At 44.1% G+C, this 27553-nt stretch overlaps 1 protein-coding gene across 1 annotated transcript in view; it reads left to right on the top strand.

The window, feature by feature from the left end:
* Positions 1 to 27553, top strand: part of NSD2 (nuclear receptor binding SET domain protein 2) — a 1128833-nt gene that overhangs the window by 500046 nt on the left and 601234 nt on the right. The window contains exons 10-11 of the mRNA XM_086964209.1: positions 8331 to 8449; positions 14871 to 15002. Of these exons, the coding sequence (XP_086820335.1) occupies positions 8331 to 8449; positions 14871 to 15002 (251 nt within the window). The remainder of the gene's footprint in view (positions 1 to 8330; positions 8450 to 14870; positions 15003 to 27553) is intronic.

Here is a 27553-nt window from a genome sequence, read left to right as displayed (position 1 = left end):
TACTGCCAATATATAGTTTGGAACAAATGCATCTCAAAGCATAGACCACAAACTCACTCATACAATGCAGCGATTTCTTTATTATCTAAACTTCATGAGAGAACGGTAAACAGGTCTCCGTGGTGGTAACCCCAGGGTTGCAAGCTTTGCATTTGTCATTTCTTGAAACCACCACTGCCTATGAGCCATGTCCCCTGTTGCTGCATTTTTGGACTACTGGCTACCAGTTCTTCTCTCATAGATCTCGCTCTACGAAATGCAATAAGGCGCCTATGTTGTAACTGAGATCCTATTACAGGGTCACTATGAAGAAAATGCCGGTGCTGCTGTAAAATCTGCTTCACTTTTTGATGTTGAATTCTGAAACCTGTGATTAACCGGATCTCCTGCTGAGTCTGAAGTATTGTATTCCTCTCTGAAAAGATCAACTGTTCTCTGGGCTTAATGTTGGCTCTAGTTTACAGCTGCGGGCACAAAATCTCAATTAGTTCCTGTTAGGTCTGTTTCAGCTGTACATCGCTGCTGCAATTCCTATGCATGCGGAGATTCTCTTCATATGGGATACCTCATTTCAGTTTATTATGATGAAAGCTGCGGACATGTAATACCAAGTTTCCCGCAGTGCAGTGTCGATAAGTCTTAGTATGCAGCTGATCATTGTACACTGCAAGGTCTAAATATTTAGCTATGGAAACTGTAAGTTGAGATCATTGATGTTAATCTTGTCTACAAATTATTGCGCAGCAGCCTCTGTACCGCACCATATGACCACCAAGTCGTCTTTATAGCGTTACCAAAGAATCTCATTGTCTGCCATTTCCTCGGCGAACTCTTGGGCCAGCACCTGCTCCTTCTACCAATCCAAATGCAAATTTGCATAACTGGGGGCGAAGCAGATGCCCATAGCCAACCCTCTCAGCTCTGGTAGTTATCTTGCCCAAACAGGAAGATGTTGTTTTGCAAGCACCCATCGTCTCATCTTAGGCAGCATTTCTGAATGCTTATAGAACGCCAATGGTCAGAAACTTAGATAATATTCCACTGCTCTTTTTCCGTCCCTGTGGGAAATGCTAGTATATAAGGACGATACATCCAAGGTCATTAAGGTATAACCATCCTTCCAGTTTATATTGTATACTTTTTAAAAAAAAATTGGCAGTGTCCTGCACGTATGACGACCAGTATAAAAGATAGGTAAAATTTGTGAATCTGCTTTCAAAAATAGAAATTCTGCCTATGTGATAAGACCTACTCCATCCAGCTAGTTCTGCATGATATTCAACCTTAATGTTCTGGGCCAATCCTTTATCAATTTTAGAATAACACTGAGAATCTCCCAGCTGTCCTAAAGCTTCTTCCATATACATATGCATTGGACATAGAACAATGTTACTACCTTAATCACACCAATTATCATTTCTTTGTTAGATCTTTTTGATTAGGCCATTGTATTTGGAGTGAAATGGACCAGTTAGTTACCTAGCCCTTCTTCTCAACACTTTGTAACATTTTGAGATCATGGACTACTAGCTCTGAAAACATATTGATGGAATCACGTGGAGCGACAGGTGAAAAGATTGATTTTAGTTTATAAGGTGTTGTTGGTCTGTCAAAGACATTCAGCCCTTGCTCTTCAATGAGCCTGTCGTCTCTGACTACTTACACATAACCCCTGGACATGCTATCCATATCTCTTAGATGCTCTTGGTCTGAAGTTTGTAAATTGCACAAATCTCTCCCCTTCATCACAGTGCCAGGCAAGGCCATATGCCTATTGTTGAAAAACTTGCAGAGTTTTAACATAGTGATACATTTGTAATAATCCATCCTTGGGCATAGTCTAACTTGGCCGATGCACAGTATGAATGTCCCATTGACAGAATGTTGCTTTCTTACATACTCTATTCCATGTCAGACAAGTTAATGACATTGATTGTGTGTGTCAAGTCTGGGTATTTTCCATTTATTCCTTCATAGCACAGAGGGAACAAGACAATGCGTTTCAACCTCAACTAGTCTTGTTCACATTTATTTATTTAGTTATTTATGAGACTTATAAAAGCGGGAACAAATGCCCAAGGGCGTCGCGGCGCTGTGGACGTGGCAGAAGAGAGGGGTAGAAAGTTATTGATTAAACAGCCATGTCTTTATTTTTCTCCTGAAGATGGTTACGGTAGGGCATGATCTGATGTCAATGTCTAATGAGTTCCAGAGTTTGTCGGTTGACACAATGAATTGACGATCGCCACATGAGGCGGTTTTACTTCGTGGCACTGCCATTGGGAGAGCGTTCGTGGAACGCAGAGATCTGTTGGGAGCATAGAATGCAAGGGAGTTGAAGAGGCTTTGTAAGCAATACAAATGGCTTTGAACGTTATTCGGTTTTTGACCGTGAGCCAATGATAGCCTTTTATGAGTTAGGCAATGGATTTAAACTTTGGGGTGCCCGAAAGCATTCTTGCCGCTGCATTCTGCACAGACTGCAACTTATTGATGATTTCATGCTGGGCATTGGCCAGGAGTCAATTGCAGTAATCCAAGGATGACACGACGAAAGCAGTGACCAATGTTTTACCTGAATTAGGGGGAAGAAAAGGGAGAATCTTTTTGATGGATTTAAGTTTAAAGAATGATGTTGACACAATGGAATTTGCGTGGGCAGCAAATGTTAGCTTATCGTCTAGGAGAACTCCCAGATTTTTTACTTTTGTAACTGGGTGGGGCGGGGGACCTAGTTTACCGGGCCACCAGGAGCCCGGCCAGGCAGGGCTGAGCTTGCCGAATGTCATTACTTCCGTTTTATCGGAATTAAGCTTGAGGCAGTTTGTGGCCATCCAGTTGCTGATGGCCAGCATGCCATGTTGGAAGTTAGCCGCTATTTTCTCTCCATTGTCTATTAAGGCCAGAACCAGTTGGGTGTCATCAGCGTATGAAGTTAGGCTCATCCCCCAGTTCTTGATGACTCTTGCCAGGTCTGCCACATAGATATTAAATAGCGTGGGACTGAGGGATGAGCCTTAAGGGACTCCACAGGGCAATGTCATCTGGGCAGAGCTGAAATTGCCCAGTTGAACCGTCTAGGTACGATTGGAGAGAAAGGAAGCGAGAAGATCTTTGGCTTCAGCCTGGATGCCTATAGCCTTAAAACACGATCAGAATGTTATGATCGACCGTGTCAAAGGCTGCGGTCAGATCTAGCAGGATGAGCACTGCCGCTCCTCCTTGATCGAGAATGGTTCTTATCTCATCGGTGGCTTTGAGTGCCATCTCGGTGCTGTGATATTTACGAAAGCCAAACTGGGTGTCATCCAATATGAGATGGTCTTCGATATACTGGGAGATTTGAGTATTCATCAATTTTTCTACTAGTTTGGCGGCAAATAGCAGACTGGCAATTGGTCTATAATTTTTTGTGTCTTCAGGGTCAAGATGTAGTTTTTTCAGAAGAGGTTTGAGGAGGGTATCTTTCCAGATGATGGGGTAGACCCCAGTACAGAACATGGAGTTAAAGATTTCTGTAAGTTGGGGGGCTACGATATCAGCTACTGGGAGAAGTATGGCAGGTGGGCAGGGGTCGTTTGCAGAACCCGATTTAATGGTAATCATTGCATTAGTTACAGAAATAACGTTCGTTTTTTTAAACTGCCTAAACTCTGATTGGGGTTTGATTGTATGCTGGAGGAAAGGGTCTTCGTTGGTTCGGTCGGAGAAATTGGTGTAAATGTTATGGGCTTTGTCAACGAAATAGCTGGCACGATTATTGCAGAAAGCTTGCAAAGGTGTGGGGCTCGCTTGAGGGGGTAGATGTGAAAGTTTAGATACAACCTGATAGAGTTGTTTGTTAAAGTTTTTGGCATGCTCGATCTGGGAGGAGTAGTAATGACTTTTTGCTTGAAGGATCATGGTTTTATATATAGTGAGTTAATTTTTGTAGTGCCATTTCTCTTTGGAGGAATAAGTCTTTCTCCAGTGTCTTTCACGGTTTCTGCATATCTGTTTCTGCAGTCTGAGAGCATTATTAAACTAGGGTGCAGAGGGGGAGCTACGGTTTTCAGAAATGGATTTTATGGGGACTAATTTATTCATGGCCGTGGTGAGCCAGTGGGTATATTCTTCAGCGGCTGTGTTATGGTCGTTAGCAATGTCTGGTTGCAAGAGAGGCAGGGTTTCCAGAAGTTGTTGGTTGTCAAGATCTTTCCAGCATTTAAACGTATCGGAAGCACGAGTCGTGGCGCCTACATGTGGGGGAGAGTCCGATGAAATTTCAAACATCACTGCATGATGGTCTGACCATGCAAGGGGACGGACCTCCTATTATCTTGGTGTTTTTGTCATTAGAAAATAGACCATCTAATGTATGCCCGGCTTCGTGGGTACTATTGGAGACCCGTTGAGTGAGACCAAGGGAGTTTAAATCTGAGATAAGAGTGGTTGTATCTTTATGTTCAAGATTTCCTAAAGGGAAATTAAAATCGCCTAAAATGGTCGTGGAATTGTCTGTGGCTAAAGATTCCACCATCTCAACAAAAGTGGCTAGGAATTGTGTTTTGCTACCCGGTGGACAGTAGAGAAGAATACCTTTGAAGCGTTGAGACGGGCCTAGGGCAATGGAGAGTTGTAGCGCCTCACATGTGGTGAGTGGGACAGGGTTTATAGATGTTTTTAGATGGCTGCAGTATATTATGGCAATTCCACCTAATTTCATGACTCTATCCTGTTTGAGAACATTATAGCCTTCTGGAACGGCTACTAACAGATCTGGCTCTGATGAAGCGCTGGTCCACGTCTCCGTAATAAAAAGATCGAGTTTATGGAATCTGGTAAGTATAGCAATTTCTTCTTTGCGTTTGCCCAGAGATCTTGCGTTAATGAGTGCTGCAAGAATGGTAGTCTCTTTTTGTTTGCTGGCAAGTGTCGCGGGGTGGATGAAGCATGGTTTTGGTATAGTGTGTATTTTGAAGGGGCAGCACGTACAAGCTTTAGTTAGGGAAGGGAAATCATAAAAGGTAAAACGGGTACCTGAGCATTTGGGGCGCAGATTGAGGAGAGCTTTGCGTGAATAGCTGTCCTTGGCGGCAGGGGAGATAGCATCAGGGTTTATGGCCCCAGGCCCGGTCCTGGCGCGAACGGGCGCAGACGGGCTTGCCTTTGGCGCGCCATCAGCGCGTCCGCTGCGCTTGCTCTCTGCCCTATGAACTCTAGGGCCGTCCAGACACTAGAGCGCTACCTTCGGCATCCGCCGGAAGTGGAGAGGTGAGGGGAAGCTCCCGGTCTAGCCCTCCGATGAAGCGGCACCAGCCGTGTCGGAACGGGGCCTCGGGCGGGGATGCAAGTTAAATCAATGATGAACAGTGAATAATATCAGCAACAAATTTTAAAAAGTAAAGTGCAAGTGGTTAAAATTACAAAGCGACAAGCGGCAACTATAGTGATCAAGCTGCGCGTTTCTAGTCAGTCATCATTTTCTATATATTAAAGTGATTGAGTCATGTGATCACTTGTGTAAAACTTACATTGTGGGATATGAAGCCCATCCCATTCCAAATGTTTTCACTCAATGGTACAGCAGTACCTGGATGTAGATTTATAAAAGCTGTTCATAAAATAAAGATTGCATTATCAGTTCCAACCCATGGTAAATGTGTGTTCTTTGATATATTTTAAATCGTACATTGTCAACTATTTACTTTTTTTGTGACAAAATTCATATATATGATCCATTGGTATTTTCAAATCATTCACCAGGACCAAAGCTGCTCCCTCTGCGTTGGCAGATGGAGTACCTGTTCTGGACATCTGCCAGGTGGCTACATGGCTGTTGCTCCATATGTTCATAAACCACGACTAGCTGGACACCCCTGTTTGCAGAAAAAGGCATTCCGCCTGCTGGGTCCTACAGGAGGTTTTTGGTTTGAGCCAATACGCATATCCATTCAAAATATGAGGAATCTGTGGTTGAAGAGAAGAAAATGTTTCTTTCCTTCTGTAAAGCTTTCTCTAGTAGAAACTCCATCTAACTGCAAATCTCTTCCATCATACCACTTCTGGGAATTGGGCTCTACCCATAATAAGATCCCAAGTCTAAGAATCTGCACACCGTCATAGCCAATTTGCTCTTGAGGCCCATAGCCTTGAAAGCCTATATGGGCCATGCACGTCATTTGTGGAGCGGGACGGCGTCCGTGTGGAGCGCCACGCGCCACCTAAGGACATGTAGAAGTACTGCTGAAAAAGTTTTGGGATCCAGTCTGACTTCTTTAATAGAGTGTTGAAATGCTGTGTTTTTCGGTCCATGTAAGTTCATATATGTTGCTCGGAGGTGAGCTACAAATATACCAATTCTGGCTGTTAGACGTGCTTTACGTATTGGTTTCAAAATAGCTAAATTGTTTTAAAGAACTTTAAATCGACTATACACGCTATCTATGATTTGGAGCGAGTGATAAAGAATGGGCCTTTTGCTCATGTAACCGTGAACTCGAAGGCAGTGAATTATGCCAGTCATTGAATTTGAATTGAAATTAGATTTATAAAGCACAGCTAATGCCCAAAGGCATCTTGGTGCTATAAACGAAATGGGGACAGAAGGGATATTAGTGCAGGCGGCAATCAAGGTGAATTCCTTCATGTGGTCTGTGTGAAGAGCCACATTTTCAGACCTTTCCTGAAACTCATCAAGGATGGTGCTGTTTTTAGGATAATAGGTAATGTATTCCACAGCATTGCTGCTGATCTGAAAAGGCTCCTGCCACCCCAGGTGGCCTTCTTGAAGGGGATAGTTGCCATGTTCCTGGCCATTCCTGACCGTAGGGTTCAGTTAGGAACATACCACTTCAGTTTGTTCCTGAATTGTATTGGTCCTTGGTCGTGTAGTGATTTAAAAGAAAGGCATAGGACTTTAAAGTTGCATCTCTGCCTGACTGGAAGCCAGTGTAATTTTTTCATGGCTACTCTTACTGATACATTTTGGGGCATTTTTAGGATGAGACGTGCTGCCGCCTTTTATATTATCTGAAGCCTGTTAATCGGGCCTGAATTAATGGCGAGGTAGAGACTGTTGCAGTAATCTATGCGGGAGAGGACCAAAGCCATTGTCTGTTTTCAGAAGTTCCTTTGGTATGTTTTCTTAATTCTATTGATTAGCCTTGTGGCACAAAAGGAAATGGATGTGACTTTGCTGACTTGGTCCTTGAATTTGAGTTCTTTATCAATGATGATGCCCAGATCCTTTGCTTTAGTGGAGGGGTGTAGGCAGCACATCAAGTACTGGTGGCCATCAGTTGGGTGTCAAAAGGGAGGGTTTGTTACCAAAAATGATAACTTCCGTCTTAGACTCATTCAACTTCAGACAATTGCCATCCATCCAGTCACTCCCATTCTTCATACAGGTCTTAAAGGCCTCGCCCCGGGTACTTTTCTCCATTTGTTAAAGACACCACGATCTGTGTGTCATCAGCATAGGAAGCTAGGGCAAATCCTGCTTCTTTTATTATCAAAGCTAGCAGCGCTACATATAGATTAAAAAGTGTGACGCTCATGGCAGAGACCTTGAGGGACTCCACATGGTAGGGAAAACTGTTTGGAGGTTGCGGACCCCATTGCTACATTTAGTTGCTTATTGGTTAAAAATGATTTTAAAAGGTCAATTGCAGTGCCTTTTATTCCTGCTTTAATTCAGAGTTGGGGCGCTTAAACCTGAAATTTCTAGGGCAGCCATTTTTGGGATTTAAATGTATGGAGTCTTGAAGACATTCAAACACAATACCCTGAACATAAGCCACAGTCCTAGAAATACCTGCAAATATTTCCATAGTGAAATTTGGAGAGCTGTACATGTGGTGTGGAACAATTTACAATGTCCCTAAATACCCAGCTTTTAATTAAATTATGTCCAGGAAGATTTCTCTTAAACTGTCTTAACCACATCTTAATTAAGAAGCTAAGATTGAATGCCAAAATTTAGAAAATATTTTTGGGGATTAGTATATCATAAACACTATATAATATAAAATGTATTACTCTCCTTAAAATATGACATTCCTGGATATGAATATGAAACCCATAAATCAACCCCCTCCCCTCAGAGCCTTGAGACCCTCACAGGTTAGTAGCGCGCTCTACAAGTACTCTGATTGATTGATTAAGTATGTCAGTCCTACCTAGGGCAGAAATCTAGCACTGTCAGTTAATGTTGTCCTTACTAAAGTGTCAACTGCTTTGGTGCCCATTAACTAACACAATCATATCAACATTTTAATACTTTTTAGATTTTCTTGTATTCATTTCTCTCATTCTTAAAGCTCGTTAATCAGTCCAAACTTATTTCACAGCAATGAACAATTTGCCGGATGCATGCAAACCTTTAAAGAAGCGGAAAAGAGTTTCAGCGGCAGTGCCTTCATCCCTCAGTAAAACTTCATCTCCCTCCAGTTCTCCATCGGATCATGAGGTATGCGATGTCATAATCAAGCTTCCCTATCCTGACACTTTTCTTACTGTACCATTTTATTTCTTGTACTAGTTTACTTATGTTTCTCCTTGAATTTAGCACACTTGGGCTTCTTTGGCATGAAATACAAAATGTTTTACAATTATTCCCTATTGAATAAGGTGTCCATTTTGCTGATTCTGGAGTGTCCTATAACTTCAGCCAGTTGTTGCACAGTCATGGATATTACTCCTAGATGTCCTGTGTACATAATGACTGTAACAGTTTTAGAAGAGAATCACACATGATATATGTTTTGAATCGCTTGGTTCGTGTGATTCATAAACCTCTGCCCTCACATTTGGGTGGAAAAGTACTTGTTTTAGTGAGAAAACATTGTATTGTTGGCATTGTCAATGGAAGTGTCTGCATGTGATCGCTAATGTATTTTGAAGAGCAATGACCCTCAGACTCCAAAAATCTGACTCTTAACACCAGAAAAATGCTCTTGCCCTTTAAATATGCACTTGTAAGTGACATTCACCCCTTTATGATCATAGTTTGACTGTCCGGGCAGATTCCAGACTGGCTTTGCTTGCTGGGTTTCACCCAAGAGTGTCAGAGAAGTAGCGCATGGCATGCACTGGTCATAGAAAGCCAGATATATGCACTTTGAGTCCACCTAGGATGCATATTTGGTCAAAAATGAGCACTGTAAGAAACTGGCTCTATATATACTGCACCAAAGTAAGGTACATTGTGTTTAGAGTCCAAGAGTCTCCAGAGGTTTGGCAGAGGTTAAAATTAGATAGAACCTTACTCTCTGAAGTGGTAGCTTGGTCGAGCAGTAAGGTAGTATCTGAGGACAGTGTAAAGTATTTGATGTACACACTCAGTCAGCAAATGGTCTCACACACTCAAAAACTGAACTCTATATATAAAAAATATACTGTTTTATTTTAGAACCACAGGTTTGCATAAAATACTTTCTCAAAATAAGATGCTGTTGTTGAATACTTTCAATGAACAAAATAGACTTTGAATGCAATAAGGTACAAGGGTTGCAATAGGCAACACAATACTTTGTTTATCTATAACATTGAGCTCAATGGGATTTTTAAGTAAACTGAAATAGAATTACTTTACAAACGTTTTTCTTACTCAGATTCAGCCCTGGTGCATTTCCTGTAAACAGTTGAAAGAAATCGATTTTGTTGAACAGGCAATTTTTAAGGAATAATTGTGTGTTGCAAAAATCTAGACTTGGAATTTCTGATAAAAACCAGGCAATGTTATCCTATGAAGAGAGATCAGGTTATCGGAAAACCACTGATGTAATCCTTTTTTCTGGTCAATGCTGGGCACCTAAGTCCAGCACTGGGGTCTCTCCTGATAACATGTGAGTAATTTAGGTTTCGTTAATTGGACGATTTTTTGTGAATATTTCAACATTTCAAAACTCGACACTTAAAACCAGTCAATGTTACCCTATGGAGAAAATGTAAGTTGTCGGCTTTTAGTTAAGTACTCGTTTGGCAGAGTTAAGGTTCTAGGCCAAGACTCGAGGGCCTCCCAGGTTCAGGATTGTACTGTTGTCACACCCTCAGCCACACTGGGGCGGCTGGGTGCAGAGGGAGTAGGCCCAATGTTAGCCCATGGAGGGTAGGGGGCCTTTGGTTGGTGGCTGCTAGCAGGCATGCCAAACGTTTGTGGGAGAAAAGCTCCTGGTCACTTACTCAGGGCAAGTGGGGAAGTCGAACAGGCTAGTTGGTGCACCCTCAGCGGCACTGGGGCAGCCGGGTGCAGTGGGCTTTTGGGCTGTCGGGCGCCCAATGGATTTCAATGGGAAAGCTGCGAGACAAACAAAGGCTGCAAACTCTGGGATGGTGATTTTTCAGGTGCGACCACCACAAGAGGTAAGTTGGGAAGCTGTAGGTTAGGTAGACACCCAGGAGTTGGGCACAGGGGGCCGTGGGGTGCCGGGTGCAGGGGTTTCTTTAGGCGTCTGGAAATGTTACCCTCTGCTGGTCGCAGTTGGAGGGGTCCCTGGTGTTAAGGCTGCAGGCGTCATCAGGAGCGTCAAGGTGAGTCCTTTGGTGCTGGATTCTTGGTCAGTCGCCAGGGGGACATCCTTGTGGGCTTTGTCCACTTTCGCTCGGGCCGGGCTTAGTGGGTGCAGAGTGGGCAGGATCTGCGGTTTCAGTCTGGGACTTGGTTGTAGATGTTTGAGCAGAGCCACTGCTTGTGGTTGTCCCAGTCTTTAGTTGAGCAAGGGGGAACATCGTTTACGACGCAGTTTTTACACCGCAGTGCCTTTACCCCGCAGCTATTACAACGCAAGTCGTAGTTGCGCTGGATGGCGCTGTGGGATAAGGAATCATGCAATTTTATATTCCAACACCTTCCCTACTGTTACGGGGACTGGTGTTGGAATATAAAATTATAAGATTCCTAAATACACGCCATACAACGCAAGTCGTGGTAAAGGCATGCGTTGTTACAACATGCGCTGTAACAACGGACATCCGTTGAGCAAGGATGTCAGGTCCACTGGCGTTTTTGAGATTGCTGAGCACTGGAGATGCCGTGGGTTTGCAGGAACACTAAGTGTTGCTTTTTAGAACTTACAAACGTTTCTATTTCAAAATCTTACCTGATCTTGGTGCCAAATATTATAGAAAGATAAGTGTTACTTTTATAAATTGGTGTGGATCTCCTTATTGTGTAACATTTAAGAACTGTGTTAATTTTGCAGATGTCTAACATTTCTCTCTAATAAGCCTAAGGCGGCTCAACCACACTACCCTCTAAAAGAGCACCTTAGGTTTGCTAGAGTACGCCCCTGTTCACTTATAAGGAAAACCTGGACTCTTTGCACAGTATACCTCCTTTTGGTGTACTACACAAAGAGCCAGCTTGCTACAATATTAAAATACTGCTAGGTTAACACTGACTACCAAAGTTTTCCAACTTGACATTGGGTAATAACGCAAGCGGTGCAGTGAAAGAATAGGTAAAAATTTCGAATTGCACAAATATCGTGGTAAAAATATAGTGGGTCAGGAATATCGACAGTAAAATCCTCTTGGTGAAGAATATCGATTTTTAGGTAAGTAATATAGATTTAAAAAATATTGAAGTGTTTAACATAGTTTGTAAAAATATAGTTAAAAATATCGAATTTGTATTAATTATATGTATTTTAGTATATATTTTATATGTATTATTGTATTTTGTATAAGAATTGTTTGTATTTTCATTATGTGTTACTTTTTTGTCATTAATTTTTTTAATTGAATTTTGCGATTTTATTTCCGTAGCGAGTTGTGGGTTTATAGGCGAATTGGGTTGGAAGTAATTTATTTATACAAATTTGATAGATTTTTTTTTTATAGTAGTTATTATGTGAAATTTGCTTTTTTAGTTCCGTAGCGGGTTGTGGGTTTATAGGGGAATATGGTGGGAACTAATTTAATTATATAACATTTATTGAATAATTGTATTTATTAATAATTAATTGTGTTGGTATAGTGTTAAATGTGTAAATTAATTTATTGTTTAATAATTAGTTAATTGGTAATTGTGGAATTATTTGCAGGTGTGTTTTGTGGTGTTTAAAGGTTTTAATGGTTGGAGTCATTTTTTTAATTGAATTATGAATTAGTTAATTTTAATTAATTAGTAATTAATCATGGTAATTGTGTAATTAATTTTAGATGTCAGGTGCTGTTTATAGGTATAAATTGTGTGAAGGGTGGGAAGTAATTTATTTTTTATTGATTAATTTGTTAATTAATTTAACTTAATTAGTAATTAATAGTATTTGTGTAATTAATTTTAGGTGTGTTGTGGATAGTATTGTGTTAAAGTATGTGCACTCAATGAATGTTTACCTTTTTCATTAATATATTTTAAATTAATAATTGTTAATTATGGAAATACATTTCAATAAAAATGTTGATGGCTTTTTTTATTGGTGTGGTGTTATAGGGTAGAAAATAAAATAAATACATTTATGTTTTAAATAAATTGTGAATATTTCTTTTAAATAAATATTGTTTATAAATGTATTTTTTTATATCCTATTTGTAGGTTTTTGTTAAACGTAATTAACATAATGTGTTTTTATGTTTAATATATTTAATTGTATATTTTTAAAATATTGTTTATTTTTAAGGTTATTTAATTTTTTTTTAATTGTTTAAATGTTATTAGTATTTTTTGTTTTTCTGCTATCCAATACTTTAACTAATGTACTCACTGGAGTGGGAATAGTAATTTTTACCCCTCTGCTGTCCAGCAATTTCCCTACTGTTGCACTAACTGGAGTGGTAATAGTAATTGTTACCCCTACGCTATCCAATACTTTCCCTACTGCTGCACTCACTGGAGTGGGGATAGTAATTTTTACCCCTTTGCTATCCAGCACTTTCCCTACTATTGCACTCACTGGAGTGGGGATAGTAATTTTTACCCCTCCGCTATCCAAACCTTTCCCTACTGTCCCACTCAGTAGAGTGGGAATAATCATTTTTACCCTTCCACTATCCGGCAGTTTCCCTACTGTTGCTCTCGCTGGAGTGAGAATAGTAAATATAATTCTTCTATCCAACATTTACCCTACTTTTGCACTCAATGGAGTGGGAATATTACATTTTACCCCTCCGCTATCCAACACTTTCTTTACTGTTGCACTCTTTGGAGCGGGAATAGTAATTTTACCCCTCTGCTATTTAACTCTTTCCCTACTGTGGCACTTATTGCAGTTGAAATAATAAATGTAATTGTTTCGCTATCCAACATTTTCCCAACTGTTGATTTCATTGTGTTGCGAAGTGTACGTTTTAATTTTGTTTCAATAGTTTAATGTTTTAATTAACTGTAGAATTTTCTTTAATTTTAAATTATTGAAATATGTATGTTTTATTTTTATATAATTTAAAAGTTTAAAAATGTAATAAAGTTAATAGTAAATACATTATTTTAACCCCTTCGATGCGGCCGCGATTCCCCTGGTGTGCTGTAAACAGCACGAACAGGGGCGGGCCGTGACGAACCCCAGCCGTCATCAGCACACAAGCACCGTAGTGCATGACGGCTGGGGTTCGTCATCAGCATGGAAGGGGTTCAAGTAAATGCATGTATATGTATAAATATTGTTTGTTTATATTTTAAAATTAAGTTTGTTTATATTTAGTTAAATGTGTATTCAATGTAATATATTTTGTTAAAACATATTTTATTTTTAATATGTATTTTATTTATATTTTTTAATCGATATTTTTAATTTAAATATTTTATATTCGATATTTTTGTACTTACTTGTTTAACCCCTTCGGGGCTGATGACTGCCCCCCGCCATCATGCATCACGGTGCTCGTGTGCTGATGACGGCTGGTGGCAGTCATGAACCCGCCCACTCATTAAAAGTGCCGCACAGGCGCAGAATAGCGGCCGCACCCAAGGGGTTAAGTATAGTGAGACAATATTTTTACTATTTTTTTTTTTCGATATTGAACCAAACAACTCACGCACGTGGTTATATCAAATATACCAGTGCTGCAGAGGTGTAGTTACGGGTGTGTAACATTTTCCGTTTTTCTTTTCAGCAGCACATGGTTATGTTCTATGATTAAATATTTTAGTTTCCAGGCATACAGTCTTGATAGATATGCAGTAGGATCTTGGGTACACATCGGTCGGATAAAGGGATGGCGTGCCCATTTCATTTATATTCATCAGCGTCTCGCATCTCTAACCTTTCAGGCCCGTGAGCAGGCTAGCACCACTGAGTTTCTTATATATTTGTGGTGATGTCTCTCACTTCTAAATCTCTCTTCTGATCAATCCACAGTTCCGCTTAACATCCCTCACTTATACTCTGGCTATGGTGCTGATCACCCTGCTGTCATTAGAACGACCGGGATAGTCGAAGGAGAATGATAATCATTCTTGGCGGGTGCTATCATGAGTGCCACTCCAGCGTACTAAAGTCTTTGTGGCCAGGATCTGAAGGGCGTCCCTTGCCTCCGCAGTTGGATGATGGACAACGTCAATTAAGGTTGGCAGGAACACCATGCCCCCTCTTCCTATGGCAGTGAGGAGCGCATATGCTTCTGCCATATGCTTCTGCCAAGGGCATTAATATTGCCACCTGCTCACAGCTTCCACAGTTCGCAGGGGCACCACACTCCATCAGAATGTACCACCGTGGTGCATGATGAAACATTCAGTCATACGCAAAGTCCTGTTTTCTCTCTTAGCTGTATGAAAATGCAAACCTCTTTAGTAGGAAAACCAAAATCTTATATGTGCTAGTAGTTTTACTTTAGTCATATTGAGCCAGTTTTAGGCAGGATGCACCTTATTGTTTTACTTGGATAATTGGCAAGTTGCAAAAATGCTTTTCCATTAAGTCACTCCGTGTCTCTCAATGTTTCAGATTTTTTATTGTCTGGGGGATGAACGGTCAGAATCTCCATGTGAAAGTGCAGATGAAACGCACACGGAAATATCTGTGTTGTGCAAGAAACCGGAGAAAATACTGTCTTCAAAAAAGGAGTATGTTTGCCAGGTGAGAATTAAGTGGAATAGTAGTTGTAGAAATATTTGAATTTGTTCTTCAGTTTTGACGTGCAGCCATGTGTGAGAGCCACTAGAGGTAAACTTATTTTAAATGTGTTTTTGGTATGAAGCATTAATGGTGTAGGGATCACCAGTGTGACCATTCACAAGAGGACATTGGCATAGTGGTCCTGTGAATGGTGTGGAGCATTCTTTTTAATGAGTGAGGAACTCATTTGTGATCCCCTTCCACCTAGTGCCAGAGATATCTTGTATGTGTCTCCTCACTTCTCCATATGTAGAATCCCTCAAGGTCAGTAAGCTTTAACCAGAAAGCCAACGTGCTTTAACATACTGCCCATTCGTCATATATTTTGAAAAGGCTGGTGTGGCACCCGGAAAAACAAACACTGAAGTTTGCCAAATTTTTGATCTAGCACAGTAATATGGATTCACTAGGAGCTGGAATGATTGGCAAGTGCAATTATGAGCTCATCACTCGCAAAAGCAAATCCCTTGAAATCCACCACTAATAAATGGTATTTCTTCGGAATTTTTTGAATTGAAACAGTTACTTAATACGGCTCCAAGTGAGGTTTTTAACCAACGATACCAACAATTTTACCACACTCTCAAAGGTAAGTAGAGGTCACTGAGAAGGTCATATTGACAGGAAGTCTGGTTTGCGAAATCACGATATCAAGCAGTGCTATTGTATAGGTTATTAATTGCTACTAAATTGAATAATGCTAAAGCATTTTGGGATGTTATTAACAAATTGGAAAGAAGAGGTAACGGGGCCTATACTGTCAAGATTAGGAAGGAGGTATGGGTGAGGTTTATTGCTAACCTGTATGGCCCTAGTGTTGCTAACATAAGTTGTTTGGACCTGAGATACCATTATGTGAAATGTACTAAGCCACATGCAGTAACAGGGAGCAGCTCAAATCCGGTGGCATATCTGGAATTTTTAAGCAATAAATAAATGGCTAACGTTTTGTGCAGGATTAAATCGAATGGGGCTCTCGGCCCAAATGGGCACCCTAACGATATATATATAATGAATATTGTTCCTGAGTCGTAGCAAGAACGCATTGTGCAACCAATTTTTTTGAGTGGCCCAGAAGATAATCCTTCAAACTACCGGTGAATTGCTTTAACTGATGTAGAAGCTAAGGTTTTGCAGCATGAATCTTTATAGATTCACTATGCTGAGCATTATTCCGCGGTCTAGTGGTTGGTTCCGGAATCGTAGTCTCTTCTTCTTTTTTTTTTTTTGTTCTTTTTTCGTAGCCCAGGTGGACGTCGACGTCCCACCTTTTGTTGTACTTCCTGTGACGTCGGCACGCTTCTTGCGGAAGCTCTCCTCTTTGGGCCCCATCTTCAGATTCTTTTTTCTGCTTTTGGGTCTGGATAGTCACCGAGCGGCTCCAGAGTTTTTGGAGGAAAGAAGAAAAAGGTGAAATTTTCACAGAAAAGATTGGAAAAGATACCAAGGAACAAGATCACCAAGCCGGGACGACGACAAAGGAGGAGGAGAACTTCGAGATCTTTGACGTCCAACGGAGAATGCGCACTCAGGGGGGCCCCTTAGCGAAGGAATGGACAAAACAACCTTTAAATTCTGCTGTAACCGCCACCACAAATACGCGCAGAAGGACCAGCACCCCGCCTGCAACCTCTGCTTACTGGTCGACCATGAGAGCAAAGATTGCAACGCCTGCTCCGCCTTAACCCCGAAGACACTCCGGGTTAGAGAGAGACAGTGGAGAGCCAACTACACCATGCAAGGCAAGGGCCAACCTCCGTCGCTTCGGGACCTGGGCCTCTCCAGCGACGAAGAGGACAACATCGCCGAGGGACCAGATGATTACACGGTCGTAGAAGACATCTAAAGAGGTAGGAGAGATGTCGACCCCAAAACCCTCGACAGACTCTCGAAAGCCCGATCAGGACTCTCGAAAAACACAGTCTAAGTCCTCAAAGGGAGCACTGGTGCCGAAAGCCTCGACGGCCGCAGCTGCACCCAGGGACAGACAGCCCAGCGGATCCTTCGAAAAGGACTCCCAGGCGGCGAAGACCGGCGAGAAGCCAAGGTCACAGAAGCACGTCCCCGAAAAGGACCGCTCGACTTCGAAGGAGAAGGACCCGAAGGCCGCTTCAACGTCGACGACGAAGTCGAAGAGCTCGGCCAAAACGCTTGATCAGAGCATGTCGCTGAGATGGAGAGGAAAAAGAGAAGGCTTGATGCCGAAATGGAGAACATCCTGCGAAGGAAGAAAGTTTGACGAGAAAATGAAAAGGTTCACGATTCCGTCAAACACCGACGACTATCTTCGAAATAGAAGAGGAAGAGGAGTTCGACGCCGAAGGGCTGCCGAAAACTCCAGAGCCCCAGGAACACCTCGAGGAAGAGGGCCTATACTATGAGGAAGAAGGAGACGATGACCAGCGAATGACTTTCGGCTCTGCATCCTCTGACTCAAGACCTGGAATGGCAGGACATTGACTCGTAAAATCAGGAAGAGCCAGTGGAGACTTATCCTTCGAGGTCTTCGCCACCAGATGACATTGGAGCCTATAACATAGTCATCAAGAACGCTGCAGCGGCCTACGGAGTCAAATTGGAGGAGGAAAAACCTAAGGCATGTTTCCTTTTAGAGACCCAGCTCTCCACTCAGTCAGTTCCTCCCCATGCTTCCGAGTGTCCTGGACCAAGGGAGGGAAGCGTTCAAAGATCCAGCAACCTGCAGGTCTGTTACACCTAGTACGGAGAAAAAATACAAACACTCCTCTCAGGATCCTCCCTACACCCAGGGATCCGTCACGGCGGACTCCTTTATTGCGGCAACAGCTACAAAGAGGGCAAACATCCCAACACAGTCAGGCCCACTGTGAGAAGTTGGCCTGATATATAATGTTCAATATTCTAGTGAGCACTTTGTATCAGTCCAAACAACCCTTATTGATGATTGGTTGTAAGTCAACCGTAGACCAGCTATCCTAGTAGCATGGACAAGAGCAGTCTTTAGGCTAAACTCTAGAGGGCGTGTTAAGCCAGCTGTTATACCATCACATATACCCCTTGAACACCAAGTGAAAGGACACCACACAAGTTGTTCTGAAAATAAAAGGATATTTATTTAGAACACAACAACCCTGGACTCTTTATGAGGACAGGGTGCTAAGCACAATACAAAGCTCTTACGAAAATACGCAAAGTCGCACAATTTACACAAATGCCCGAGGCGCACGAAAAACCATATACTCTAAAAGTGGAATGGGAAATTACTAGCAGGTAAGTACTACTCTAATAGACTTTAGGATCGCTAGGACTGGACTACTGAACCTTCAGATTACTAGCAGGAGGCCTAGGGGGATCGGGTGCAGAGTGTGCACTCTCACGTGGGATGCGGGACAAAGTCTATGGTTGCTAGAAATTACAAAGTTAGTGTTATCGGACGAATCCGACTAGGTAGAGCTGAAACGAAAAAGGATCTGGACCCTTGGATAGTGAGGCTATGCTGGAGCACCGAAATGCTGAGGTTACCTAGCCCAGGGGCTGCGGCTGCATAGGTCTGAAAAGACGTCAGGAATCCTCGTTGCAGTCTATGGAGCCTGAAAGAAGAAGTTGCTGGCAGGCGACCAGTGAAGAGATTCGGATGGATCCAAGCCTGGATCGAAGATGGAGGACACCTGTAAGCAGAGGGGACCAAGTCCTGAATCACTAGCCAGTGATCAGATGGGCACCAGGATGGCACCGGATGGAGTCACCTCGACCAGGTGAGTGGGCGACGCTGGGCTCTGCAGTCTCACAGACCAGGAGGCGTTGTCGGCGACCAGGATGGAGGTGCGAGCTGTCCCACGAAGGTATCTGCTGTCGACGTCGCTGGACCCAGGATTGAGGCAACAAGTCTTGGCAAATGCAAGCCCACGCGGTGGACTTAAAATGGTGTCTGGAGTGGACCAGGAGGGTCCGGGGTGCTCCTCTGTTGGAGGGTAGCAAGGGCCAGTCTGGAGCAACCAGACCAGCGGTGTTGTTGTCGTGGAGCGTCGTCAAGAGGGCCACAAGCCAGCAGGCAAGTAGCCGGACAACGTGGTGAGCAGCAAAGAGCAGAAGGGCCCCACGCAGATCTGGTGGATGCTAGGGGGCTGAACTTCGGTGCTGGAGCTGCTCAGGGTTAGGGCTTCTCGAACCCCAAAGCACTCACTCGAGGATCCGTCGGCGGTCGTGCTGGATAAGCGTCGTGCAGTTCTGAAGATGGCCGGTCTCTCGAGGTCTCGTCGCACCCACGGATCTCAGCTGGGCTGATGATGTAGGTAGAGGTCAGAGGTGCCAGGGAAGCCGGGTCTCGTCGTGCTGGTCGGTCGGATTCCGGAGGAAGGACGTGCAACAAACCGCAGTGTTCTTAGATGGTGCCTGCGGGTGCAGGGTGACTACTCCTTAGTCACAAGGGAGAAATCTTAGGAAGAAGTCTTGAGTTCCTTTCGTAGAAAGTAGTTTCAGGATTCAAAGATGATCTAATTTGGAAGGGCGCCCGCTCCTATCTTTATACTAGGAAAAGGGGCTGGCACGCGACTAGGTCCTGCCCATGGGTGGGACCAGGAAGGGGGGTGGTTACACCCCTCTCCCATGCCGGACTTTCTCCGGGGCTGGTGTGCCCCTGGAACTGGTTCTAGCCGTCTTCTGCATAGTGAGCACCGGGGTGTCACTTGCAGTCACCTTCCTCTAAAGCCGTGCCTACCCAGGATACACAAAACCCTGTCTGGGATGGTGCTAGCACTGCCCCTGACAGGAAACCCTTTGTCCAAGCCTCCCTCGCTGGAAGGACTCCCAGCAGCAGGATGTCAGACTTGTGTCAGTGGTGGCAGCATCCATTTTGTGATGCTGAGGCTTGAGTTAACTTTAACCGGGGTTCACAGTTACATACATGTCGTCTCCCTCTAGAAGGGTGGAATGCTAACCCCGTCGCCAGAATTGGCGAGGGGTTAGTATTCCAATTCGTATGACACCTTACTCGACATGTTTTGATAAAGCGATACCAGAGTTAGCATATAACCGCGAGGATTATAATGCACTTAAGAGTATATGGTACGCGTTATCATGGAACAGCTATTAGGACTTGGTTCCGCAAGCTGCAAACGGGCTCAGCTCATGCCAGAGCACCATCTCACACGATTCCAAGCACTCTGCCTTGAGGATTGTCAAGGCCTGCCATAGGAGTGACTGATAGGAATACGGGTGTCCATTTTAGGGTTAGATATAGGTATACTATATCTAAAGCAAAGGGTGATTATACTACCTTGCACCAGCTGTCGTGCAGTCAGTTGTGTCAGATTTAGATGGCCAGCCAGGGGTGGCATAATGCATGCTGCAGCCCCTGGTAGGCCCTGGGTACACCTATGCCCTGAGTTACAGGGTCTGATAAGGTGGCCCAGTACCAATTAGATATGTACCTAAGGTACATGGAATCCATTTTACAGAGAGAGCAGTAGGCCTGGGGCCCTGAATAGCAGGGTCCCAGGTCAACTAAATCGGAAAACCAGCAAAACACCAGGCAAAAAGTTGGGGGCAACCATAGTCGGGTATCCACCTTCCTACACCCACCACCAGACAATGAAAGTAGGAGAATGGACCTGACTGGGAGAAAAATAGAGAGAAATGCAGCAGTACACTGGAGCATGGCAAACTCCAACTCCCTACTGTACAGACATCAGTACCAACATTGGGACGAGATGGGGCATCTGCTCAAGCACCTCCCAGAGGAATACCAGCAAAGGGCATCGCACCTAGTGGAAGAGGGGAAAAATATAGCAAATGCTTGCCTGAAAACGGCCTTGAATGGGAATAACCCATCCAGCAGGCTTATGATGATAGGAATCACAGAAAGAAGGCAGGCCTGGCTTAGGATCTCAGGCTTCAAGCCGGAACAGCAGAGCAACATTCTAAGCACTCCCTCCAATGGAGAAACACTGTTTGGGGCACCAGTGGATGAGAAACTCACCCAGCTCAAGAAAGAAAATAAAACTGCAAGGTCCATGGGGGCCTTACAATTTAGAGGGATGAGAAGGGGTACCCCGACAAGGAGACCAAACGGAAGGGAAGGAAACCAGCCGGGAACGTCACACCAGACATTCCAGCAGGCGCACCAGGGCGACAACCTATCCCAGCAGGGGCAGCAAAAGCAAACCTGGCAGTACCAGCCAGTCCTTTCGCGGGAGGGCGAATTGACGAGGGCAGACAAGAAGAAGGGGGCCAACAACCCACCTCAAAGTGACTCCGTCACAGCAGGCGTGCCCACCCACACGACCCCTCCAAGGGTGGAGCACAACAAGGACAACAAGAGGGAGTTACACAGACCAAACATCGACGAACATGTGACACCAGTAGGAGTCAGGCTAAGACACTTCTTTCAGGAGTGGAAGAAGAGAACTACAGACAAATGGATACCCAACATCATACAGTTTGGATACTGCATAGAACTGGAAAAGAAACCACCAAACAGAAAACCGAAAAAGGTAAATGTAGGATACTTGTAAAGCGCACAGCTGCCCATCACCGGGGCGTACCGGCGCTGTATAATGCTGTGGAACCCTTCCTGGCTCTCCCTGTGAGAGGCCCCTCCTGGGCATCCCCAAGGTGAAGCCAGGCATCCCAGTGTTGTAGGGGCTGTTGTGGAGATTAAGCAAGCTATTGCCCAGAGTTGCATCGTGGGACCCCATGATTAGAGTAGGCGCCGAGGCGACAATTATCGAGTCCGCAGACAAATGAGCCAAAGACCCTGCCACGTCGAGAATTAAACCCTGGTCCCGGGCCAGACCTCTACATCAGGGTCTGCCGCTCTAACCATTGAGCACACTCCTCCAGGAAGGTGCATTCAGGAAAAGAACTAGCGCTACTCGTAGAGGAATCACAAGAACTCCTCCGAAAGGAGGCCATCGAACCAGTTCCATTCAGAGAAAGGAAAAGGGAGTGTACTCAAACTATTTCCTAGTTCCAAATGTGGACAAAACGCTAAGACCCCTCCTGGATCTAAGGTTGCTAAACAAATACATAAAGGCACTAAAGTTCAAAATGACCCCTCCAAGAGTTCATTCCTCAGATAAGGGATGGGGACTTCATGTCGACCATATACCTCAAAGATGCCTTCCTGCACATTCCCATGAACAGGCAGCACAAACATCTCTTAAGATTTACCATCAACAAAGAACACTACCAGTTCACAGCCCTAGCCTTCAGACTAAAGTCCGCACCAAGGGTATTCACCAAATGTCTCGCAGCCGTGGCAGCGTACCTGCGCAGGGAAGGGATTCATGTATACCCTTACCTCGACGACTGGCTAATAAAAGCAAGTTCACACAGGACATGCAAGGAACACGCACAGCGGGTCACAGAGACACTGAGAGACCTGGGATTCTCCATACACTGGGGAAAATCCTCAATGGAACCAGAGTAAGTGAAGATCTTCCTGGGGGCACAGATCAACACCATACAGCGACAAGAGAACACTGGCCCTGCTGAAGGAGACACGCCTCTACCAGAAGGGGTGAGCTCTGACAGTGAGGACAGCGAGCAAGATCATGGGGATGATGGCGTCCTGCATACACCTGGTCCCCAATATATGGCTACACATGAGACCATTCCAGGAATGGCTGCAACAGCAATGGTCACGGGCTACAGGAAGTTGAGAAGATCTAGTGGTTGTAACGCACGCAGTGCAGGAGGAGGGAGAAAATAACGCGGGGGAAACCCTTAACACCACCAAACCCAAAAGTGACCATGACCACAGACGCATCCCAGAAGGGATGGGGAGCACACATGAACAAACTCAAAGTGAGTGGTCTGTGGACTCCAGCAGATGCGGTCAGACACATCAACTATCTGGAACTGAAGACCGTGGTCCTTGCCCTGAAGTATTTCCAGAAACTACTGTACAACCAAAGAGTGTTGATACAAACCGACAACACAACAACGATGTTCTACATCAACAAACAGGGAGGAACACAATCAGTCTCACTGTCCAACCTAGCGCAGGAAATATGGAGATGGGCCATCCCACTCAAAATAGACCTGCTAGCCGTACACCTACCGGGGAAGGACAATGTGGAAGCAAACTGGCTTAGCAGACCGACTTCAGCATCCCACGAGTGGGAGCTCAGTGCACAAGAAATGCAAAGGCTATTCAGGAGGTTGGGAACACCGACAATAGACCTATTTGCAACACACCAGAATGCAAAATGCCAACACTTCACATCCAGGCAACCAGAGGAGCGATTACAGGGGAATGCCCTATGGATAAGCTGGTCGAAGACATTTGCCTATTCTTTTCCCCCAATACCGCTGATACACAGAGTATTCAAGTGCGAAACCAGCAACATGACACTGATCCTGGTGGCACCCCAGTGGGCCAGGCAGACCTGGTACTCACAGATAATGGAAATGGCACAGGGACCACCCCACAGGTTCGGGAAAAGGAAAGACTTACACTCCATGCAAAACGGAGAAGTACTACACCCAGAGCCAGAGAGCCTCAGCCTAGCAGCATGGCTCCTGAAGACATAGAGTTTGCACACCTAAGGTTACCTGAGAGCACCCTGCGGGTGCTACGGGAGGCAAGGAGACCTAGCATACGAAGGTGCTATGTGGCAAAATGGAAGATGTTCACATAATGGTGCAGCAAGAAGAAGCTACACAAGAAGATGACAAAGGTGCTAAGATATCTCACGCATCTGCTGAAAGAAAAACTAAGTTCATCCTCGCTCAGCGTACACTAGCAGCGATAGTAGCATACTTAAGAGGAGAGACCGGAAAGAGCTTCTTTACATCACAAATAGTAAAGAGATTCCTGGAAGGGGCAAAAAGGATCGCACCACCTAAGAGGATGCCGCCACCGGCATGGGACCTTAATTTAGTCCTAACAGAGGTCATGAAAGCGCCCTTTGAATACATCCATAAGGTCTCCCTACAAATGCTGACAATGAAGACAGCCTTTCTGGTGGCAATCACCTCGCTGCGCAGGGTAAGGGAACTACAAGTGCTAACACTACAGGAACCCTACATTCAAATACACAAAGACAGGGTGGTAATGAGAACAGACCCACATTTTATGCTAAAGGTGGTGTCAAGGTTCCACATGAACCAAACAGTACAAATACCAAGCTTCTCTCAGAAACCGTCCACAAGTGCAGAGAGGGCACTGCACACCCTGGACACCCTGGACATTACATAGAAAGAACTAAAGAGCACAGGAATACAAAGCAGTTCTTTGTGTCCTTTGCAAGCAGTTTCCTGGGTAGACCAGTAACAAAGGGAACCATCGCACGATGGATCGCCCAAGCTATACAATTCTTCCACAAACGGGCAGGCCAAGAACTAGCAGAAGGGGCAAGAGCCCACTCAGCCAGGAAGGCTATTGTTGCCACTTTCTTCCTGGTAAACACATCCAATCAAGACATATGCCTAGCGGCGACATGGGCTTCAGTGCACACGTTCAGTAAGCACTACTGTGTGGATTTACAAATGAACAAGGAAGCACTAGTAGGACAGAAGGTGCTTCAACATATATTCAACAACCAACCTTCATCTTCCACCCAGCCGCCACAAACCTAACACACTGCTACAAAGTCTATGCACAGCATAGTGAATCCAGAAAGATTCACGCTGCAAAGCGAATAGTTTCTTACCTGTCGGTGTAGTTTTGCAGCTTGAAGATCTTTCTGGATTCACTAGCGAACCCACCTACCTCCACCAGAAAGATGAGGCAGGAGAACAAGGTGGTAATACAAAGGTCAATATAGAAAGACACACCGTAAAAGGACAAAGCGGAAAAATCTCTTACTGGAGGAAGAAATAGAAAACATTGCCAAAGGAACAGAACACAAGAACAAGAAAAAAAGAATCCGAAGATGGCGCCCAAAGGTGGTAGCTTCCGCAGGAAGCGTGCCAACGTCACAGGAAGTACACCAAAAGGTGGGACGTCGACGCCCACCTGGGCTTTGAAAAAAAAAGAAAGAAAGAAAAGAATATGATTCCAGACCCAACCACTAGACCGCAGAATAATGCACAGCATAGTGAATCCAGAAAGATCTTCAAGCTGCAAAACTGCACAGACCGGTAAGAAACTATTCATTTTTGTTTCCCAATTATTGATTGATTTTGTATGATTGGTCAACACCACAGGAAATAATCCCATTAAACCATTCAGAATTTCGTACCTACAATTACCAATTTACTGACTTACTTTATTGGCAGAACAGGCTGTTTAAAAAATAAAAAAAAGTATACATTTGTTTTATAGACTCAAAAGCTGCATTAGATTCTGTGCCACGATTATTATTAAGGCAAAAATCTGCGGGATGGGGTATTCGCCAAAAGTTGCTTGATGCTATAAAACTTTTGTATACAAATACTTGGGCTCGGATTAGGCTAGGTGATGGTTTTAGTTTGTCCAGGAAAATTCAGATTTGTAATGGTCTTAAGGCTGCCTACTCCCCCCTGCATATTTTTAAAAATTTGTGTCTGCACTTTGAAACTGTTAATGCACACCCTCCTAAACTTGCTAATGTCCATTTTACGTATCTTCAATATGCTGATGACACTATTTTGTTGAGCCAAACTTCAATAGGTCTACAACGATTAACCTGTTTGTTGCGCCCGTTGGCCAACGGCCGTCCCGAGCACTACCTCGGTAATGCTGCGCACATCAGTTGGCCGACGCGGCCCCGCCCACTCAATAGAACGCCTTGCACCGTGGCGGAATTTACGCCGCGGTTAAGGGGGGTTAATTGCTAAATTTGATGAATACATTTTTGCTAATGGCTTGGAACTGAATTTTAAAGAAAACTCAAATTATAGAAACTGGCCCAATGCAGTTTGAGGCTAGATCCTGAATAGCAAGAGGTGGGCCAATTGAGGTTGTGAAATCATATAAATACTTGGGCATTTTATTTGATAACAAAGTTTTGTTTAAAAGCCATTTTAATGTTCTAAGTCAAAAATGTCGTCTTTAGTTTATGCTTTTAAATCCTTACTTATATCATTGAGATGTCAATCATACAAACACCCTCTTAAAGTCTTGGGAACCCAGCTGCAGCCAACTATTGCATATGGCTCGTCCATCACCAGAGGGAAAATATGCAAAATTGTTTTAAATTTTAATTAAGACTTGTAAATAGTTTTTGTAATTCCTAGGTGACATTTGGAGTTTGGTCTCCGAAGACAGTCCATGGTGGCGCGAGGGTCATTTTTTAAATGTATGCATTCCTTGTTTTTATCTGATCTTAAGTCCCTAGCAAATAACTGCTGGTACAAAATAAATCACTCTGTTTATGCTGGTTCTTGGAGATCCTACATTTTAACACGTCTTCAGAGTTTTGACTAGCAGTCAGTGTTTCAGACCTATCCTCTGAACCAAGTCCAAGACGTTTGGGTGAAATTCCATTGTTCAACCTCTGACCTAGCTTTTAGCGAGGATAGCTTTGTGGCTTCCTGGCCTCCTGGTTTCCTGCATCATACTTGCCGATCCTGCCAAATGGCATAAACTTGCTCTGAAGTCTGTGGTTCCAGCACCAGTAGAACTTGTCAGTTTGCATCCAGGTATCAGAGGAGACTGCCAAATCTCTGCACTGATGGCTGCTCGACCAGCGGCAAACCCCTTCCACTACTCCACCCGGATTTGACAGTGATGAACGCATTGCTACTGAATTGGAGATGCCTTCAAGTAAAGATGGAAAGAAGGGGTCTTTAGCGGAGTCCTGCCTCCAAATATCTGTTGGAGCTGTGGGTGATTAGCTTGGCATTTAAGGCCTTTCTGCCAGCCATCTGGGGAAGGCTGGTTCATGTTCTCCCAGACAAAACCACCACCATGTGGTACTGCAACAAAAAGGGCAGGAGTCGTCTTGGGTCATGTGCCCACCAGACACCTCCACTCTGCGCCCATTTCTGTAACCCTTACCCCCCGCATCCAACGTAGCAGCTTGGTTGCTGCTTCTGCAACCTAACAGCGAAGACATGGAACGAGCTACTTTTCATCTACGGACGTCCCTTCTCTTCCAGAGTTCCAAATGTCCCTAAGACCTGACTATTCAACTGGATCCTGCCTGTGCCTGGATAACCTCATAGGTGACAAGTAGTGCACTGCAAATCTACTGTTTGATTGCCAGGAGGCTCTAGGGCTGTGGAACTGTTGGGGCAATTTCCTCGTGGCACAGTACCTTGCTGGATCTTTAAATGTCGGGGCAGACCAGCTCCGCAGCGGATGCCTAGTGGATCATAAATAGCGGGCACATCCAGAGGCAGCGTAGAATGTCTTATAGCAAAGGGGAGTACCTCGGTTCGATCTCTTCGCCATCACTGAGAGCATGCAGTTTCAACATGTTTGCACTCTGTGTTCCTAAGAAGGCTCTCCCTTAGAGACTCATTCCACACGTCGTAGAGCACAGGACTCTTATACACCTTCCTGCTGCTACCTGTGCTGCCCAGAGTTCTGAAGATCAGGAACAACCATGCCCAAGGCAGCTTAGTGCCTCCGGATTGGGCAATGAGTGTGTGATAACTATATC

This window comes from Lissotriton vulgaris, chromosome 3_2 (assembly GCF_964263255.1).
Source record: "Lissotriton vulgaris chromosome 3_2, aLisVul1.2, whole genome shotgun sequence".
NCBI lineage: Eukaryota > Metazoa > Chordata > Amphibia > Caudata > Salamandridae > Lissotriton > Lissotriton vulgaris.
The sequence above is the reverse complement of the archived record's forward strand: the minus strand, read 5'-3'. Positions and strand labels throughout refer to the sequence as shown.